The sequence below is a fragment of the Delphinus delphis genome, chromosome 8 (genome assembly GCF_949987515.2).
Source record: "Delphinus delphis chromosome 8, mDelDel1.2, whole genome shotgun sequence".
Lineage (NCBI taxonomy): Eukaryota > Metazoa > Chordata > Mammalia > Artiodactyla > Delphinidae > Delphinus > Delphinus delphis.
In genome coordinates, this window is record NC_082690.1 from 71,975,377 (window position 1) to 71,995,240 (window position 19,864).

The following is a 19,864-nucleotide window of genomic DNA, read 5'->3' on the forward strand; positions in this document are numbered from 1 at the left end:
GCAGGCTGCCTAGGAGGTGTGGGAGAAAACTAAGATTTACATTCCAATTTATTCTATTACATGCTATATGGATATTTTACTCTGTGCATATATTTTTATGTATTTTAAAAATTAGTTTTATATATTTTAACAAATCAAGGAGATGTGCTGTTATCAAAATAAAAGATACAGACACAGAGACCTGCTTTGAAGAAAGGACTGGAAATAATCAAGAAGGCCCAGTCCTCCAGGCCATCCCAAAAGAAAGCATGCAGGGTCAGGCTGTAATCCTAGTAGACTGGTCACACATGGCAGAGTGAACTCATTTGGATCCTTCGTGTTGTTTTGGTTACATTATCTGGTTTATAGTTCACAGTGACATCCTTTTTCAATGAATACCTGCATCTTGATTCTATGAGTATGTTTAATCAAATTTTTAATATACAAATTTCTAATTTCATTATCAAACATACACATGTAGAAATTACTGTGTACAAAACAGTGGATAAACGTTCATAAATATACAAAGTACTACCATCCCCTGAGGGAACTTAAAATCAATCCAGCAGAGATGACGCAATGTGTGGTAAGTATTAAAGACAACTGCTGAGTCTGGAGAAGGGAGGATTACTATAGACTAAGGTGTTTGTTAAAAACTTCACAAAGGGGCTTCCCTGGTGGCGCAGTGGTTGGGAGTCCACCTGCCGATGCAGGGGACGCGGGTTTGTGCGCCGGTCCAGGAGGATCCCACATGCCGCAGAGCAGCTGGGCCCGTGGGCCGTGGCTGCTGGGCCTGCGCATCCGGAGCCTGTGCTCCGCGACCAGAGAAGCCACAGCAGTGAGGCCCGCGTACCGCAAAAAAAAAAACAACTTCACAGAGGATGTGAATGTGATTTTTCATTTGAAAAATAACGACACAGTGAGATAACACGAGTGAAAAGCTTTAGCACAGGGCAAATCACAAAGTAAGCACTCAACCATTAGAAACAACATAAAAAAAAGAGGGAGTTGACTGCCTACAAAGTTACATAGAATTCCATAAGAAGAAAGAAGAGTTCAACTATATGAAATAAGTATAGTGACAGAAAAACTAATCCAGTGAAATGGTAGGCTCTTGTTGATGAATAAGGAATCTTGCTTGATAAAGTGACTTCCATCTTATAAAACTTATTGTCATGCAAGCATTTATTAGGGCTACTCATTGAGTTACTATATAAAACCAGCAAGAATTCTTAAACTGACTTAATTTCCCTTTTTTTGGCCATACCGTGCGGCACGCAGAACTTCCCCGACGAGGGACGTATCCTATGCCCCCTGCAGTGGAAGCCTGGAATCTTAACCACTGCACCACCAGGGAAGTCCCTGACCTGATTTCGTTTTGACAAGATAAAGTCTGCACATCCTTACCTATGAAAGGAAAGTGATAAGGCTGAGATCATAGTGTACCAGCACCAGGACCCTTAGAGCAGGTGCACTCTGAGCTAAATTCAAGGAATAAAATAAGACATAGCTAACATATTTACCTCGATCTCTGCCAGTTGAGAGACATTTGAAAATTACCATCCTCAGATCTAGCCCTTCTTTAAGCCAGATCTTGTCCATAATCTTTATCATTTGTAAAGCTAACATATCTTGCCGAAGATCTTCACCAACCTTGAAATCAAGGAAACAAAATGAAACTTGTACATTTCCAAAAGACTTAATAGGTTACCTATAATAAAAGAGGGGGGGTGTGGGGAGGAGGGAATAGTGAAAAGAGTAAAGAATAAGATGAACAGAACCACATTTTTATTCTTCTGCAGCATTCTACAGAAAGTTACTTAACCTCTTCATGTCTCAGTTTCCTGATCTGTACACTTTAAAAGGTTGGGTTTTATGGTATGTGAATTATGTTCAATTTTTTAAAAGGGCAATATGGAAGATCTTTGTGTTGATCGAAATATTTCATATCTTGACTGTATCAATGTCAACATCCTAACTGCAATATTGTAGAACAGTTTTGCAAGATGTTACCATTGGGGGAAACTGAGTAAAGGGTATATAGGATTTCTGTGTAATTTCTTAAAATGAACTACAGTGAACTGCAAACTTCAATATACAATGATCTCAAATTAAAAGTTTACTTAAAAAAAAGTTAGCTCTCCCCAAATGAATTCTAGCTGGATCACATCAAGTTTTCATTTTCTTTTTAAATTGGATAAGTTTAAAACACATAATGATGAATACATTTTTGAGACTGGCCAAGAAAATTATGGAAAAAAAGAGGTGATTTGCCTTAACAAATATTACAACATATAAAATTACTGTATTCAAACAGATGATACTGTTTTAGGAAAAGGCAAATACATCAACACAATAAAATGGAATCTAAAACCAGATCTGAGTATATGGGAACTTGCTATAGACATATCAAAGGTGGTTCAAGAGAAGCTAGCTTGATGAACCTCCACTAAATGAACTCACTGAATTAACTAAAACTCTCCACTCTTTCTTAAAAGTAATACTAATTGTGATCACAACACACAAAACTTTGACTGGTAATAGATTACTCTAAAGTACTCTACTCCTGCTGCTTCCCACAGGTAAGTTACACGTTTCCAAAAAGAGTGCCCCTCTCATAGTTTTGCAATATTGCCCTGCACGTCTCTAGGGCATACCATTTCACCTCCAGGTGAAAGGCATTACCTAGAGTTATGATGTACTAACACTTAACTAGCATGGCCATATATAGCAGCTCTAGCCCAGAGTTGCATTTATTACCAAATCCATTTGGGAACAGTTTATCTCAGTAATAATTTTTCACAGTTATTCAATTTAATTAAATTCTAAATAAACAAAATTACTGTTGCAATTTTGAAAAAGGAATTTGAGAAAAGAATTTTTAAATTACCAAAAAACAAAATCACCTTTCTCTGCTCACCTTAAACATGACATTAATTTCTTCCCCCATTGGATCAGCATTCACCATTGTGACTTTCAGGGGCACAGCATTAGAACTGAAGAAGGAACATGACTACAAATACAATATGTTAAGCATTAGAATAACACTGAAATAAAAACTTAAAAAAAATTTTTTTTTGTCCAAGGCATTTCTCCTTTCACTTTTTCCTTTGAATTAGGGCAAATGAAATAACGCACGTGAGCTGCTTCTTAGATTATCTGGCAGATAAGAGGTATATAAAGATACTTTTTGAAACTTAAACATAACACATTGTCTAAGCAGAGAAGCAATACCTTAAAAACTTGAGACAAAAGCCATTAAAAATTTGAAATATTATGACACTTTAAAAGTGTTATAATCCTTCAACAAAGCACAAAATTTTGTATATGCTTATCTTTCCTCTAAATCAGTAAGATTTGGAATGAGATCTCTACTTCTATTCATGGTACTAGTAAAATTAATCATTAGCCATGGGATCAAATAGTGACACTAAATTAAACAATTTCATTAGCAAAGATCAAGTCTAATATTAAAATTAAACTGGCTAAAAAACTAATTTAAGAGAGCGAGAGCAATTTAAAGGAAACAGCAAACAAAATCCAAGGGGTAAATGTAACCCCCCCCACCTCCAGTGACATAATTATACAGCTCAAGCACCCACTCTTATATTGAGTTGGCCAAAAAGTTCCTTCGGTTTTTTTGTTTGTTTGTTTTTTAATGAGAATGAGCTACTTGCTGATCTTTTTTTTTTAAATTAATTTATTTATTTTGGGCTGTGTTGGGTCTTCATTTCTGTGCGAGTGCCCTCTCTAGTTGTGGCAAGTGGGGGCCACTCTTCATCGGGATGCGCGGGCCTCTCATTATCACGGCCTCTTTTGTTGCGGAGCACAAGCTCCAGATGCGCAGGCTCAGTAGTTGTGGCTCACGGGCCCAGCTGCTCCGCGGCATGTGGGATCTTCCCAGACCAAGGCTCAAACCCGTGTCCCCTGCATTAGCAGGCAGACTCTCAACAACTGCGCCACCAGGGAAGCCCTCCTTCGGTTTTTAAGTAAAGACAAAAGACACATTTTTCATTTTCACCAAAAACTTTTTGAACAACACATTCACCATTTTGTTCCACCACCTTCTGCCATTTTTCAGGCAACTATATAATTCCATCTTCCCAAAACTTTTCAACTTCTTGAGCAAAGAACTGTTCCAGGTGCATTTTTTTATACAGTATTTTTTTAATATAAATTTATTTATTTTATTTTTGGCTGCGTTGTGCGCAGGCTTTCTCTACTTGCAGTGAGTGGGGGCTACTCTTCGTTGCAGTGCGTGGGCTTCTCACTGCAGTGGCTTCTCTTGTTGCGGAGCACAGGCTCAACGCACCGGCTTCAGTAGTTGTGGCACTTGGGCTCACTAGATGTGGATTGCGGGCTCTAGAGCACAAGCTCAGTAGTTGTAGCACACGGGCTTAGTTGCTCCGTGGCATGTGGGATCTTCCCAAACCAGGGCTCGAACCTGTGTCCCCTGTATTGGCAGGCGGATTCTAAACCACTGTGCCACCAGGGAAGCCCCCAGGTGCCTTTTACAGTCTTCCAGGGAATTGAAATTTTTTCCACTCAGAGAATTTTGTAAAGACTGAAATAAATGGAAATCCGAAGGTGCAATGTCTGGTGAATATGGCGGATGAGTCCGAACTTCCCAGCCAAGCTGTAACAGTTTTTGCCTGGTCATCAAAGAAACATGATGCGGTCTTGCATAATCCTGATGGAAGATTATGCATTTTCTGTTGACTAATTCTGGATGCTTTTCGTCGAGTACCACTTTCAATTGGTCTAATTGGAAGTAGTACTTGTTGGAATTAATCGTTTGGTTTTCCAGAAGGAGCTCATAACAGAGGACTCCCTTCCAATCCCACCATATATACAACATCACCTTCTTTGGATGAAGACTGGCCCTTGCTGTGGTTTGTGGTGGTTCATTTTGCTTACCCCACAATCTCTTCCATTCCACATTATTGTACAGTATCCACTTTTCATCTCCTGTCACAATTTGTTTTCAAAAAACAAATTGGGAAATGGGGATTGACATATATACACTAATATGTATAAAACAGATAACTAATAAGAACCTACCGTATAAAAATAATTAATTTAAATTTTTAAAAAAGTAAGTTACAAAATAGTTCATATAGTAAGGGCTTATTTTTATAAAAACATAGTTCATGTAACTAGAAAAAGCCTGAAAGCATATAAACCAAAGTGTATCCAGTCATTTTATGTGCATGGGGAGGTTATAAATGATTTTTTTGTCAGAAAAAAAAAAAAGAAACATTTTCATTACGTTTAAGCAGAGAATTGCATGCAGAAATACAGTCAGGGATTTTTTTCGGACTTCCCTGGTGGCACAGTGGTTAAGAATCTGCCTGCCAATGCAGGGAACACAGGTTCGAACCCTGGTCCAGGAAGATCCCACATGCTGCGGAGCAACTAAGCCCGTGCGCCACAACTACTGAGCCTGTGCTCTAGAGCCCACAAGCCACAACTACTGAGCCCACGTGCCTAGAGCCCGTGCTCCGCAACAAGAGAAGCCACTGCAACAAGAAGCCTGCACACCACAACAAAGAGCAGCCCCTGCTCACCACAACTAGAGAAAGCCCATGTGCAGCAACGAAGACCCAATGCAGCCAAAAAAAAGTAAATAAATAAATGCATCTATTAAAAAAAAGAAGATTTTTTTCGCTTAACTTAAGTGGAACCCAAACATCAAAGCAATGAACATAACCAGGCTGGTGCAAATGATTTTCAACGCTTGATTTGGATATTTTGAGTATGTCGGCTGTCTCCCACGTGGTATAACGTTGATTGTTCTCAATTACAGTCTTGATTTGATCGCTATCGACTTCAACTGGTCTACCCGACCATGTAGCATCATCCAGCGAGAATCTCTAGCACGAAACTTTGCAAACCACTTTTGACACGTTCTATCAGTCACAGCACCTTCTCCATATACCACATAAATCTCTTTTTGCATTTCAGTAGTGTTTTTACCTTTCTTGAAATAATGAAGAATATGCCAAAAATGTTGTTTTTCTTCCATCTTCAATATTAAAACGGCTACACAAAAATTCACCAATTTTGATGTTTTTTTTTAAATGCTCGCTGATATGACAGCTGTCACAATACAATCTAAGAAAATTGTTTCACATGAAGTTAAAGACAACTAAGCGCTACTACAGCCATCATACGGAAAAAAACCAAATGAACTTTTTGGCCAACGCAGTATTTCAATGAAGAGTAGCCATATGTCAATTTAAAAAAATTAAATGTAAGACTCCTTTATGGATAGTTGCACCCTAGACTTTCAAAATCACAGACACTAATGGCTGAATTAATTGGCTGCTTTTGCTGAACTCATGTTAGAGAAAAATCCACTATTTGTGTTACTATTAGTCCAATTAAAAATATAGTTAACTCAATTTTGATGATTACAACTACTTTTTGATGACTCTAAGAAGTGTTATAAACCTTGGAAGACTCCACCTGGCCATTCACAAGAGAGGAAAAAAACTGCCTACCTGTGACTGGGTACTTTTACCACTGGAATTACAACATATGCAGCTATTACACCATAGCAAAAAATAATTTCAAGGCAGTGAATAATTTTACACTGCTTTTTCTTTCAGGAATGGTGATTAGATAAGAATATACTGAGATAAATATGTATCTTACACAAACATACATCCATAAGTACTTATAACCAACCTATGCAGATATTATCTGCATTTGCCTTAAGCATACCTGCCCATTTGCCTTCTTCCTACACATTATTTGAAAATGTAATATGAACTTATAAGCATTGTATGTCACCTTAATATTTAATTCTTTTGCCACAAGACTTGGATTGAGAGGGAGACGGCATTTATTTCTTAGAAAAAAGGACTGTACTCGTTCCATACTCCTTTGGAGGACAACCTATGAAAAGAAACCGATACTGTTAAGTACATAATGAAAATGAAGACCTTTTTATATGACAACATAAATATGATATGGACCCAATTTTTTAAATGCCCAATTGTCAAATGGTCAAAAAAGTTGCTAAAGAGAGTTAATTTTTACTATAAAAATTAAAATTATAGCAAAGGCTATAAACATAGGGGGGAATTACATAGGGTTATATTTAACATATTAGTTAATACTCACTAACAAATAGAAATTAAGCAATAACGAGACGCCAATTTTTATCTAAGAGACAAAAAATTTAAGATAACATCCAGTGCTGGCAACAAGGTGGGAAACAGATACTTTCATAATCTACTGGTGGCGAGGGAGGTGTATACTGGTAAGTTTTGTTTTGTTATTGCAATCTAATATAAACTATTATAACTAAAAATATACAAAGCTCTTGATTCAATTATTTCATCTGTAGGAATATCCTATGAAGAAATACTAGCACTAGTGGGAAGCAGCTGCATAGCACAGGGAGATCAGCACAGTGCTTTGTGACCACCTAGAGGGGTGGGATAGGGAGGGTGGGAGGGAGATGCAAGAGGGAGGGGATATGGGGATATATGTATATGTATAGCTGATTCACTTTGTTATACAGCAGAAACTAACACAACAATGTAAAGCAATTATACTCCAATAAAGATGTTTTAAAAAAAAGGAAAAAAAATACTAGCAAAGGGGCAAACACTTATATATTAAAATTCATCACAGAACCGTCTGGGAAAAGAAAAATGTATAAACAACCTACATAGAGGTAATAGTGCATAATTTTTGCTAAGATACCTTGTAATACCATGTAATACCATGTACTCATTAAGAAACATGAAGTGTAACTATATGTACTTACATGAATTCTCCAACATAAAGTAAAAAAGAAAAAAAGCAGTTTACAAAAAAAAAAATTGCTGAAAGAAATTAAAGATCTAAATAAATGAAAAGATATCCCATGTTCATGAACTGTAAGACTTAATATTATTAAGACTGCAACATTTCCCAAATCGATATACAGATTCAACACAATCTTTATCAAAACTCCAACTGCCTTTATTGCAGAAATGGGCAGGCTGATACTAAATTCACATAGAATTGTAAGGGACTTCCAAACAGCCAAAACAATCTTGAAAAAGTAAAAGTTGGAGGACTCAAATTCCTGATTTCAAAACCTACTACAAAGCTATAGTAATAAAAACAGTATAGCATAAGGAGGGGCATACAGATCAATGGAATAGAATTCAGAGTCCAGAAATAAACCCATATAACTATGGTCAACTGATTTTCAACTAGGGTGCCAAGATCATTCAACAGGAAAAAATAGTCTCTTCAGCAAATGGTGCAGCAACAACTGGATAACCACATGTAAAAGAATGAAGTTGGACCCTTAGCTCATAGAATATTAAAAAAAAAAAAGAAACTCAAAATGGATCAAAGACTTTTTAAGAGTGAACCTATAAAACTACTAGAAGAAAACAAAGGTGTACCTCATTGTGACCTTCTATTTGACAACAAATTCTTGGACACACTAGTAAAAGCACAAGCAACAACAACAAAAAAATAAGTTAGACCATAAAATGTAAAAGTTTTGTGCATCAAAGGACATTATGAAGGAAATAGAAAGATGATACACAGAATGGGAGAAAATATTTGCAAACAGTACATCTGATAGGGGTCTAGTATCTAGAATACATAAAGAACTCCAACAATTCAACAACAAAAAGACAAACCAATTAAAAAGGACTTAGAAAAGAAATTTCTCCAAAGAAGATATACAAATGGCCAACAAACACATGAAAATGTGCCCCAAATCATTAGTCATTAGGGAAATGCAAATCAAAACCACCATGAGATACTACAGATACTACTTCACATCCACTAAGATGACTACAGTTTAAAAAAACGGAAAATAACAAATTTTGGTGGTGATATGGAGATACTGGAATCCTCATACATTACTAGTGTTATACTGGAATTATAAAATGGTGCAGCTACTTCGGGTAACAGTTTCAAAAAACATAGAATTACTATATGATACACTAATTCTACTCCTAGGTAAAGTGAAAACAGATGTTCAAACAAAAACTTATACACAAATATTTATAGCAGCACTATTCATTAGTGGTCAAATAATAGAAACAAGCCCAATGTCCACCAACTGATGAATGGATAAACAAAATATGCTATTATCTATACAATGGAACATTGTTCAGCCATAAATACACATGCTAAAATATGGATGAACCTTGAAAACATTAGGTTAAGTGAAAGAAATCAGACACAAAAGGCCACATGTTGCATGATTCCATTTATATGAAATGTCCAGAATAGGTAAGTCCATAGAGACAGAAAGCAGATTAGTTCTCACCAGGACCTGGGAGGAGAGGGGAATAAGAAGTAAAGGGTTAGTGGGTGCAGGATTGCTTTCTGTTGTGATGAAAATGTTCTGGAATTAGACAGTGATGGTGGTTGCACAACACTGTGAATGTACTATCAATAACAGCCACTGGACTGTACACCTTAAAGTGGTTAAAATAATGAAGTCTAGTTAAAAAATAACATACGTTTCTATAAAAAATTTTTAACTCCAAACATTTGTATATATACATGTATATATGTGTAAAGTCATATAAAATGACCAAGCAGGACATAAAGCAAACTGTGAACAAGATACCTACAGGGAGAAAATGAAACTGGAAAAGTCCTAATTTTTTAATCCATAAATTTATTCATTTGGACTTCTTAAACATTAGCATCAATTCATACTTCTATTACCTTTACAATTACAAAAATGTTAAAAAGCAAAATAGTGAAAAAGAAACTCAAGAGAACAATTTTGATCAGAAAGGAATTAATAAGCACGGAAATGAAAGGGAACTGAGTTAGGATATAAAATCTTTTCCGACATGTTTTAAGCAACTTTTGAATTCAATCTGCCCAAAACAGCATAAGCGTGTTAGAGTTCTATTGGATGTCTATTGAAAAAGAATAACAACCGGGACTTCCCTGGTGGCGCACAGTGGTTAAGACTCCAGGCTCCCAATGCAGGGGGCCTGGGTTCGATCCCTGCTCAGGGAACTAGATCCCACACCCATGCCGCAACTAAAAGTTCGCATACTGCAACTAAGGAGCCTGTGCGCCGCAACTAAAGAGCTGGTGAGCTGCAACTAAGAAGCCAGCTTGCCATAACTAAGGAGCCCACGTGCCACAACTACGGAGCCCACAAACCACAACTAAGACCCGGCACAACCAACCAACCAAATAAATAAACAAATATTAAAAAAAAAAAAAAGAATAACAACTTGTCAGCACTGTAAAGATCCTTTAACATCAAAATATTTATGTTCCCTCTATGGGTACATACCTGTCTGGCTGATCCACTAGCCTGCCTTACTTTTTCTGCCACTCCTCCTAAAAGCTGTACAAGTTTTGCCTGCTTCAGAAGTTCTTCTCTGAGTCCTTTTCCTCCTACTGAGAGGAGAGCACCCAAAACATGTTCATATCGGGCACCAAACTGTGCATCATGCAGGGCATCCTTGAGGAGCCTAATACAGCAAAATATTGATGTCAGCCACTTCTGAGAAACAGATTAATGTCTCTCAAAATCAATTTAACAAGTTTAATTTTTGGTATCCAGGAATTAATTTTAAGCTATATAAGCAAGTAAAACCTCAGTCATTATTATAGAGCTCTAACATGCCAAATAATTTTGCAATAGAGGGTTTTGTTATTTTCTGGCTTTATTTCTAAAGACATAGAAATTTAGCTTCTTTATAATAATGACTTCAATGAAACAGCTGGTATCAACAGTAAATAGCCCGAGCATACAGTTTAGACTTTGAGTGTCATCTCTGTAAATAACAGAGACAGAAATAAAGTACTTAAGAAAATTTAAATCTTACCAATATAAATTGTGTGCTATCTGTATATTTCCCAATGCCCTGGACAGAAGGAAGCGCACTAATGAACTGTTCAAGTAAATTTCATATTTCAAAGCCTACATGCAAAGAAAAATAAGAATCACTAGTGGTCAAACCCATACTACGTTGTTAGGATAAAATTATCAAAAGATAAACTATATAAATCAAGGATGAAAGGTGATACTGATAAAAATGAAACAGATGAATTAACTTAGGTGAAATTAATGAAATCAGGCAGAAAAGTACAGACCTGGGAATAACATTCATTAGCTATGTTTAAAAGGCCAATTAAAGAAAAGAAATCAAAGAAAAGTTCAAGTCTGGTTTGTTCTGAGAATTAAAACCCGAGAATTAAAAATCCAGGTATATATATATATAGTTAGTATTTAAGCAGGGCAGCTGATAATAGTGGAAAAAAAAATTCACACTAAATCCAAATGCAATACACCTCAACATTCCCACACAACAAAAGTACTTTTAATCAAAACAGAAAGGGGTAGGGAGGGTGGGAGGGAGGGAGACGCAAGAGGGAAGAGATATGGGAACATATGTATATGTATAACTGATTCACTTTGTTATAAAGCAGAAACTAACACACCATTGTAAAGTAATTATACCCCAATAAAGATGTTAAAAAAAAAAAAAAAAAAAAAACAGAAAGGGGATCCCTTAGCAAAGTCCCTACTCATACAAACTGGGGAGAGGGTAAGGAGGGTAGGTAACCTCGTAAAAAACTCACCTGCACAAACTGTGGAAGAAGATCTGTTAGCTCATCATCACTAATAGCCTCAATCCAGGTCACAGCTAGGGACCTCACTTCCTGATCAGCAAATCTAGAAGCATACCACAAAAATCAAGATTTGACAGCGATTTCTTTCTAATGAAGCTGTTTTTCCTGAAAACACAATCTCAATCTATTCCTGACAAAGAATACTCAAATAGCTATTCAAAAGCAATGTGTTTCTTCTCTTTTTCTAGGAAGAAAATCTTATTGTCCTATACACAAATCCAATTTCGTGACTGTTTAGAAACCTTATGAAAATTAATTCTGACCTACATCATAAAAATATAACAAAGTATTCAGAATTTACAACCTCTCTAGATTAGTTTTAAATGATATGATATCCCTTTTTAATAACCTCAACACAAAAGATGTGTTTATATAAAAAAAAAAAACAAAACCAAAAACAAACAAAAAAAAAAAGATGTGTTTATAGAAATATGCATTTACACATTTATACTGAATCGAATTGCTTTCATGCTATAACAAAGGGAACTAATCCTGCAACATAATATCTTACTGGAAAAACAATAAAACAGAGCAAATAAATTCAGCCACAGTTAACTTACTTTGAATCAAGAAGCTCCAACGCAGTCAGTGGGTGCAATGGAGGCCACTGCCGAAGCAATGAGTAAGTTTTGGCAAGATTAACCCATTTCCAGTTTGGGGCACTTGCTAGTACTTTAGGAAGACAATTTGGGTGTTTGAGGCAATAATAACGTTTCTCCCACAGAAAGGCTTTATCTTCTTTAGAAAGTCTGAATATGTAACAGAATTACATCACTTCTTAGTGGTATCATAATGACAGTTATAATCTCAATGATTAAAAATACAAAGAAGAAATTTATTCCTTTTAGGACAGCCACTTCTTGGTAGAATCATTAATACTAATTTGGAATAGAAAAACGCAATGTACAGCAAACACCACTAATTTACCCTAATTTGGGGGATGGAAAGAAATCATTCTGCCTTGATAAAAGAGTCTTAGTTAAGAAAAAGAAGGATAATTCAGCACAATAAAATTTATTGAGCTCTAACCAGATGCCAGGCACTGGAAATCAGAGTTGGCTACGCAGAACCTACCCTAAGAGACAGCAAGGATTTCATCATTTTATAAAAGTAAAATCAAATGTCATGCCAAAAACAAATGCTATTACAAAATTTTAGAAGATGACTATATAGCTCATTTGAGGAATATTCAAAATAAAAAGAACTTGTCTTGGAAATTCTAATCTACTGTTAATGACAGATGTTTATGTGAATGAAATATTTCACTACTCATCTATCTACCCTTGTGTATATAATCCATGCATTGAATTGAAATGTATTTCACATGGAATACTGAAAAAAAAAATCAAGTATTGCAAAAAGGTACACAATTAAGTTTCTCCTTCCAATTCCCCTCCCAGTGGCAACTGCCTAACCTCGTATATTCTTCCAGAGGTAGTCTATTCATATAGAAGCATACACAAAGGTGTATGTAGATTCTCTTTTTTTCCTATATGTTAATGGTAACACACTATACACACTATCCTGCTACTTATTTTCTTCATTTAACATCTTACATATTAGTACATATAGCTATAACTTCATTCTTAATAGTTACATAGTACTGTTGGATAAATGTACCGTAATTTAACCCGTTAATGAACATTCCCTATCAGTTTTATAATAACCCAAATAAACACTGCAATGAATATTCTTGTCTCCACAAGCAAATATAAAAGGGTTTTCTCTAAAATACACTATAACTAACTGGAAGTGGAATTGTTAGGTCAGACTATGGACACTGCGACCTTTATAGATTTTGCCAAATTGCTCTCCAAAAGCTTTTAGAGTCCTGCCAACAGTATAATTCCCATTTTCTGTATCCCATCAATACCTTATATAATGAGACATTTTAATTTTCAACAATCTGATGTGTGAAATGGTATCTTGTATTAACTTATAATTTCTTGATTATTGAGAGGTTGAACATATTTTTTCAGATGTTTAAAAGGTACTGTATTTCTTTTCCAAAGAATTACCTATTCATATTCTTGTCTACCACTGTGTTATCCGTTTTTCTACTTATATGAAAAGGTCCTTCATATATTAAGGATACAGATTATAGTTCCCAATCTATCGTTTGCCTTTTGATTATGTAAAAAAATTGACCTGTACAAATTTCTAAATTTTATGTAGTCATATAGTCTTTTTATACAATTAAAAAAAGAAAAAAAAAACTTTCCATATCAGGAACATTGCTAAATCATGAACTAAATCAGGGCATTTAATAAACCATTAACTTGAACTTTACATTGTAAGAGATACCCAGGCAAAACAGAATCAAAGGAATGTACCCAAGTGATGAGTCTCTGTGAAGAATATCAAGAAGTTTCCCTTTTACATCATTCTCCAATGTTTCTAAGTTGTGTTGCTGTATAATGCTTCTGTCAACTTGAGGAGTGGTATAAATGATATCAAATGTAGGAGAAGGAAAATCAACCTTAAAAATTAACAGAAGATTAAATTATAGCTGAAAAGTCCACATATTTGCTACATTAACTTGTTTTTGATTTTTCTTAGCCAACAGGGTGATAATACCAAATATTAAATTAATGCTTCTGTCCTTTTATTAAAAGTGATTACCATTACTGGTAATTTACAATAGCACGTGTACTACTTGGGATTGGTGTAAGTGCATCTTTTACTGTTTCTCAGAAATAGGAAGTGGTTTATTGACATTTAAATTAAATATAGATCCTAAGATCGAAACAAGATCAATTAGGCTTCTTTAGTAACAACCCAGATCATGGTACACATATACTTTTCATAAAGAATTCAAATTTGAACCTTTCCACGTGTCAGGAAGTATCATTACCTGTAACACTATTCTTTCCATCACATATCCTTTTTTGGGGACTGTTCCAGGAACAAGATTTGTATGTGATGAAGTCCAAAGATACAGAAGTTTAGTTCCACATGTTAAAAACCTTCATGAATGTAAACAGAAGAATACTGTGGATTTCATCTTAAAAATTACTTCAAAACTCACAACACACGGTAATGAATTTGAAATGTTAATAATCAAATATTTATTAAGCATCCTCTATATAAAAAGAACATATCAGAAGGAGTCACTCTCCATAGTGTACTTTCACTTCAGTATTTAGGTACTGAAGTATGGGAGTTAGAACAAAAGGAGGGAAGATGAAGCAACATTATCTTGGGAGAATCGGGGCTCAGGATAGAAGACAAGATGGGTAAAGTCTCAGAGTCACCTGTCCCCAAAACAACTTCTATAAATAGGAAGGTGAAGGATAGTCTTTGAAGATCATCTACAGAGGAACACATCTCAAGATGGTGGTTTGGATTTCATAACTGCTCCTTGACTTTTACCATAACAACAAAAACGCATGCCAAGAAAACCAGTATCTGCTTTGTGCCAAAGCACTAATCATTTGAGATGAGAAGTTTCATCTGTTTGTGACCAGGGGTCAGCAAATTTTTCTGTAAAGGGCCAGACAGCAAATATTTGTGGCTTTCTGGGCTATACAATCTCTGTCAGAGACTCAACTCTGCTAGTATAGTGCCAAAGCAGCCATGAACAATACATTTCAAAAAATGTGTGCTGTGTTCTAACAAAACTGTATTTACAAAAAACAGGCAGTGGTCCGGAGTATGCTGACCCTTGCCCTAGACTACCAATTTATTGTCTACTGAAATTAAAAACATTTACCAATAAAGATACTGATATATCTTTACACTGAAGAAATTTCTGAAAAATAACATGAGACATAAAAGCAGGAAACTATAAACTTCATCACACTTTGCTCATTTTATTCAAACAGCAAATATCCTTTCCAAAACTAGACTCCAGTCTTAATGTTTTCTCTAGCAGGTTAACAGCCTTTGAATCTTTGGCACAGGAATTCCCTGGCAATCCAGTGGTTAGGACTCCGCGCTGCAGGGGGCCTGGGTTCAATCTCGGAGAACTGAGATCCTGCAAGCTGCGCGAGGCGGCCAAAAAAAAAAAAAATCTTTGACACATACATTCTGTCTACTTTAGAACCACCCTCACCCTCAACTAGATTATTTGAAGGCAAATTCTGATATTATTTTATCTGCAAATACTTTTATGTATCTCTAAATGATAAACACTTTAATTTAAACATAATTGCAACAGAAACTTCCCTGGTGGCCCAGTGGCTAAGACTCCGCACTCCCAATGCTGGGGGCCCGGGTTTAATCCCTGGTCAGGGAACTAGATCCCACGTGCCGCAACTAAGAGTTCTCATGCTGCAACTAAAGATCCTGCATGCCGCAACTAAAAGATACCGTGTGCCGCAACTAAGACCTGGCGCAGCCAAATAAATATTTAAACATAATTACAACAGAATAATTAAAAATAATTACTCAAAGTTATTAGCTATCTAGTCAGCACTCAAATTTCTCTGATTGTCTCTAAAAAAAAAATTTTTAACAGTTGGTTTGTTTGAATAAGGATACAAGCAAGATCCAACATGTGAATTGGTTGATATGTCTTTTAAAGTATCTTTCAAATCAAGGGTCAACAAACTCCAGACTGTCACCTTGTTTTGTAAATAAACTTTTACTAAAATAAAGCCACACTCATTCATTTACATATTGCCTATCTATCACTGCTTTTGCCTTTGCTTTTACATTTGTGACAGAGACTACATGACCTACAAAGCCTCAACTACTTCTATCTGGTCCTCTTAACAAAGTTTGCCAACTCTTGTTTTAATCCATACATTCTTCTTTTTTATCCCCCGTTATTTGTTGAAGAATCCAGGTCTTCCGTTCTGAGAATTTTCTACATCCTGGATTTTACTGATTGCATTCCTCTGGTATCATTTAGCATGTCCCTTTATCTCCTATATTTTCTGTAATAGATCTAAAGGTTTGATCTGATTCAGGGTTAGTTATGTGGCAAGAATACTTAATACTTTGTAGGTGGTATTGTATACCACTAGTTCCTGATGCATCAAATAAAGAAGCACACATTGGTATATCTCTCCTTCTGTGATGTGAAGATAATCGGTTTGTTCAAGTGCTATCAGTCTAAATCATCCATTATAAAGTTCCAGAAAACTTAATCACAATGGTTTTAAACAAGCATTAATAAATCACTGCTTAAATCAATGTCAACCAAGAATGCTTTTGACCACAGTGGATATTTGGCAATGTCTGGAGACTTTTTTGTTGGCAACTAGGGGGTACTACTGGCATTTAGTGGGCAGAAGCCAAGGATGCCACCAAACATCCCACAGTGTACAGGACAGTCTCCCACAGCAAAGAATTACCTGGCCCAAAATGTCAACAGTGCCAAGACTGAGATTTCCTGGCCTAAATCTACTATTTCAGTAGGGGCTGCAAAACTGTAATATTCTGTCATTCCTTCTGCATCTATTAGCTGGAATTTTTCTGTAAAAAACTTTCTCACGTCAACTATTTGGTAATCCTGAGACACAACTATAAAGGAACAGCAGCTTAAATGCTTGATTCAGTTTATTTAAAAATGAGTTAAGAACTCATTTATCATTGAGGTTGACTGAAATGCCTGTAAATCATTTGGCTTTCATGATAGTAACTTCATCAGGCTGTATGCAAGTTATACCTTAAACATAAATTAATTTTAAAAGAATTTCAAGACCAGGACTTCTGATCACTGTACTACAGTACGTTAACAGACTAAATCATTAACACTTTCTCTATATGTATTAATATAAAATCATCTCCCCTCTTAATTTCTGAGCATTTTTTGAATGTTAAATCCTAACATTACCTAGATTGACTACACTACTTGCCAAAGTCTCAAGATTAACGGCATCAGCTCACTGTTTTAAACAGTAGAGTGCTGGATGCAACTATTTAATTGTCTAACAAAAGTCGGGGCTTCCCTGGTGGCGCAGTGGTTGGGATTCCGCCTGCCGATACGGGGGGCGTGGGTTCTTGTCCCGGTCTGGGAGAATCCCGCATGCCGCGGAGCAGCTGGGCTCGTGGGCCGTGGCCGCTGGGCCTGCGCATCCAGAGCCTGTGCTCAGCGGCGGGAGGGGCCGTGGCAGTGGGAGGGCAGCATACCGCATAAAAAAAAACAAAGTCAACTGCCCTTCCCCTTACTCTTTTGAATTTTGAAAGAATGTCATTCATCCAATAAAAAACATTTATTAATAGTCAAAAAAAAGTTGCAAAAAATGATAGTACTTCTCAAATGAAGTAAAGACTCCTGGTGCTTTCAAGAGCACGAAGGTTTTCAAAACTGACTCATTTATAAAAATTAATGATAATGATATAATTACATTTAATTTTCTCACATAACTATTCCCTGACACTAATTTATCAAAGACAATTGAGGACTTCCCTGGTGGAGCCCTGGTTAAGAATCCGCCTGCCAATGCAGGGGACACAGGTTTGACCCCTGGTCTGGGAAGATCCCACATGCCACGGAGCAACTAAGCCCGTGTGCCACAACTTCTGAGCCTGTGCTCTAGAGCCCGCAACCCACAAATACTGAGCCCGAGTCCCACAACTACTGAAGCCCGCAATCCTAGAGCCCATACTCCGCAACAAGAGAAGCCACCGTGTTGAGAAACCCGTGCACCGTAACGAAGAACAGCTCCTGCTCATTGCAACTAGAGAAAGCCCACGCACAGCAACGAAGACACAATGCAGCCATAAATAAATAAATAAATTTATAGGGGTGGGGGGGAAAGACAACTGAGAACACAATTCTCCTCCTTTATGGGGCCAATATTCTGTTTTAGAGTAGTCATGGATTATATTTAGCAAACGGTTCTAAATATACATCATTAATAGCAATTTCTTTTTTTTAAATTTTTTAATTTTTTGGCTGTGTTGGGTCTTGGTTGCAGTGTGCGGGCTTTCTCTAGTTGCGGCGAGCAGGGGCTACTCTTCGTTGCGGTGCGTGGACTTCTCATTGCAGTGGCTTCTCTTGTTGCGAAACACGGGCTCTAGGCGCACGGGCTTCAGTAGTTGTGGCATGTGGGCTCAGTAGTTGTGGCTCGCGGGCTCTAGAGCACAGGCTCAGTAGTTGTGACGCATGGGCTTAGCTGCTCTGTGGCATGTGGGATCTTCCTGGACCAGGGCTCGAACCCAGGTCCCCCTGCATTGGCAAGTGGATTCTTAACCACTGTGCCACCAGGGAAGTCCTAATAGCAATTTCTTCAACTGCTTTTATCTAGTCTTTGGCAGTTCAGAATTATGTCAGGTGTCAAATAAAATTTGAGCCCAAAAGAAGTTATAGAATAAAAAAATCTTAAACTGCCTCCTCACATATAGGGGAAGTGACTATAAGAAAAATGTGTGAATAAATGCTATATTTAAGTACATAAGAAAAGAATATTTCAAAAACAAAACTTATGAAGTCAGTGTTTCAAACACCACATGATTTTTAAAATGATTACTGGAAATTCAAACTGTGTTTGTCATTTAAGAGGAAAAAGGAAGTAGAACTAGATTAGCAGAATTTTTTAACTCTTATTTTTTAATTGTTTTATTGTAGGTTAAATAGATCAGTTATTAAGTCATTTCCCCAAAACTGTCCCATGGGACACAATGTTTTAAAAGATGTATTCTAGAACAAAAAAAGTACTATGGTATCAAATAAGTCTGAGAATGGTAATATAGGATAATGTTAAGAACACAAACCCTGGGGCCAAACTGCCTATATTCAAATCCCACTTCTGCCACTTACTAGCTAAGCGCCCAAGGGCAAGGCACTTTGATTCTCCCCTCTGTAAAAAGGGATAATAATAATACCTACCTTCATAGGGTTGTTGTGGGGTATATAAGGCTATGTATACAGCACTCAGACTAATACCCAGCATACAGTAAATGCTATGCATTTATAATTACAGTAATATTATTATTAAACACAGTAGGCTTCTTGACTGCAGAACTTTAGAGATTCTTTAATATGCTAATGTCCTTTATCATGCTCCAAAGTGTTATCACGTGCTATATCAAACATTCCAAACTTATTCAATTAAATTTTTTTTTCATTTAGGAAAACACTTGATGGTCTCATGGAACATATTATTACTTAAAACATAATCAAAATAGCTGAAAGGCCAGCTACATTATCCCAATGGCTATTAGTAGACACAAAGTTCAAAAGGAATTCCTTTAACCCTAAGGATCAATTAATTTTGCATACATGTGGGACTTTTGAAGATTAAAGGCCAGGGGTCCATAGCAGTAAGGGTAGATCAGTTAGGTAAAGGGAATAATATGC

At 36.4% G+C, this 19,864-nt stretch overlaps 1 protein-coding gene across 5 annotated transcripts in view; it reads right to left on the reverse strand.

Moving 5' to 3' along the window:
* Nucleotides 1–19,864, reverse strand: part of PIK3C2A (phosphatidylinositol-4-phosphate 3-kinase catalytic subunit type 2 alpha) — a 110,521-nt gene that overhangs the window by 20,855 nt on the left and 69,802 nt on the right. For all 5 annotated transcript variants that reach the window (XR_009520394.1, XM_060018561.1, XM_060018562.1 and 2 more), the window contains exons 14-22: nt 14,468–14,579; nt 13,947–14,092; nt 12,174–12,362; nt 11,563–11,656; nt 10,806–10,900; nt 10,268–10,448; nt 6,775–6,879; nt 2,900–2,992; nt 1,503–1,632 (exon numbers count right to left, since the gene is read on the reverse strand). Coding sequence is in view for 4 of the 5 variants with exons in the window: in XM_060018561.1 (XP_059874544.1) it covers nt 1,503–1,632; nt 2,900–2,992; nt 6,775–6,879; nt 10,268–10,448; nt 10,806–10,900; nt 11,563–11,656; nt 12,174–12,362; nt 13,947–14,092; nt 14,468–14,579 (1,145 nt within the window). In the remaining variant the exon portion in view is untranslated. The remainder of the gene's footprint in view (nt 1–1,502; nt 1,633–2,899; nt 2,993–6,774; nt 6,880–10,267; nt 10,449–10,805; nt 10,901–11,562; nt 11,657–12,173; nt 12,363–13,946; nt 14,093–14,467; nt 14,580–19,864) is intronic.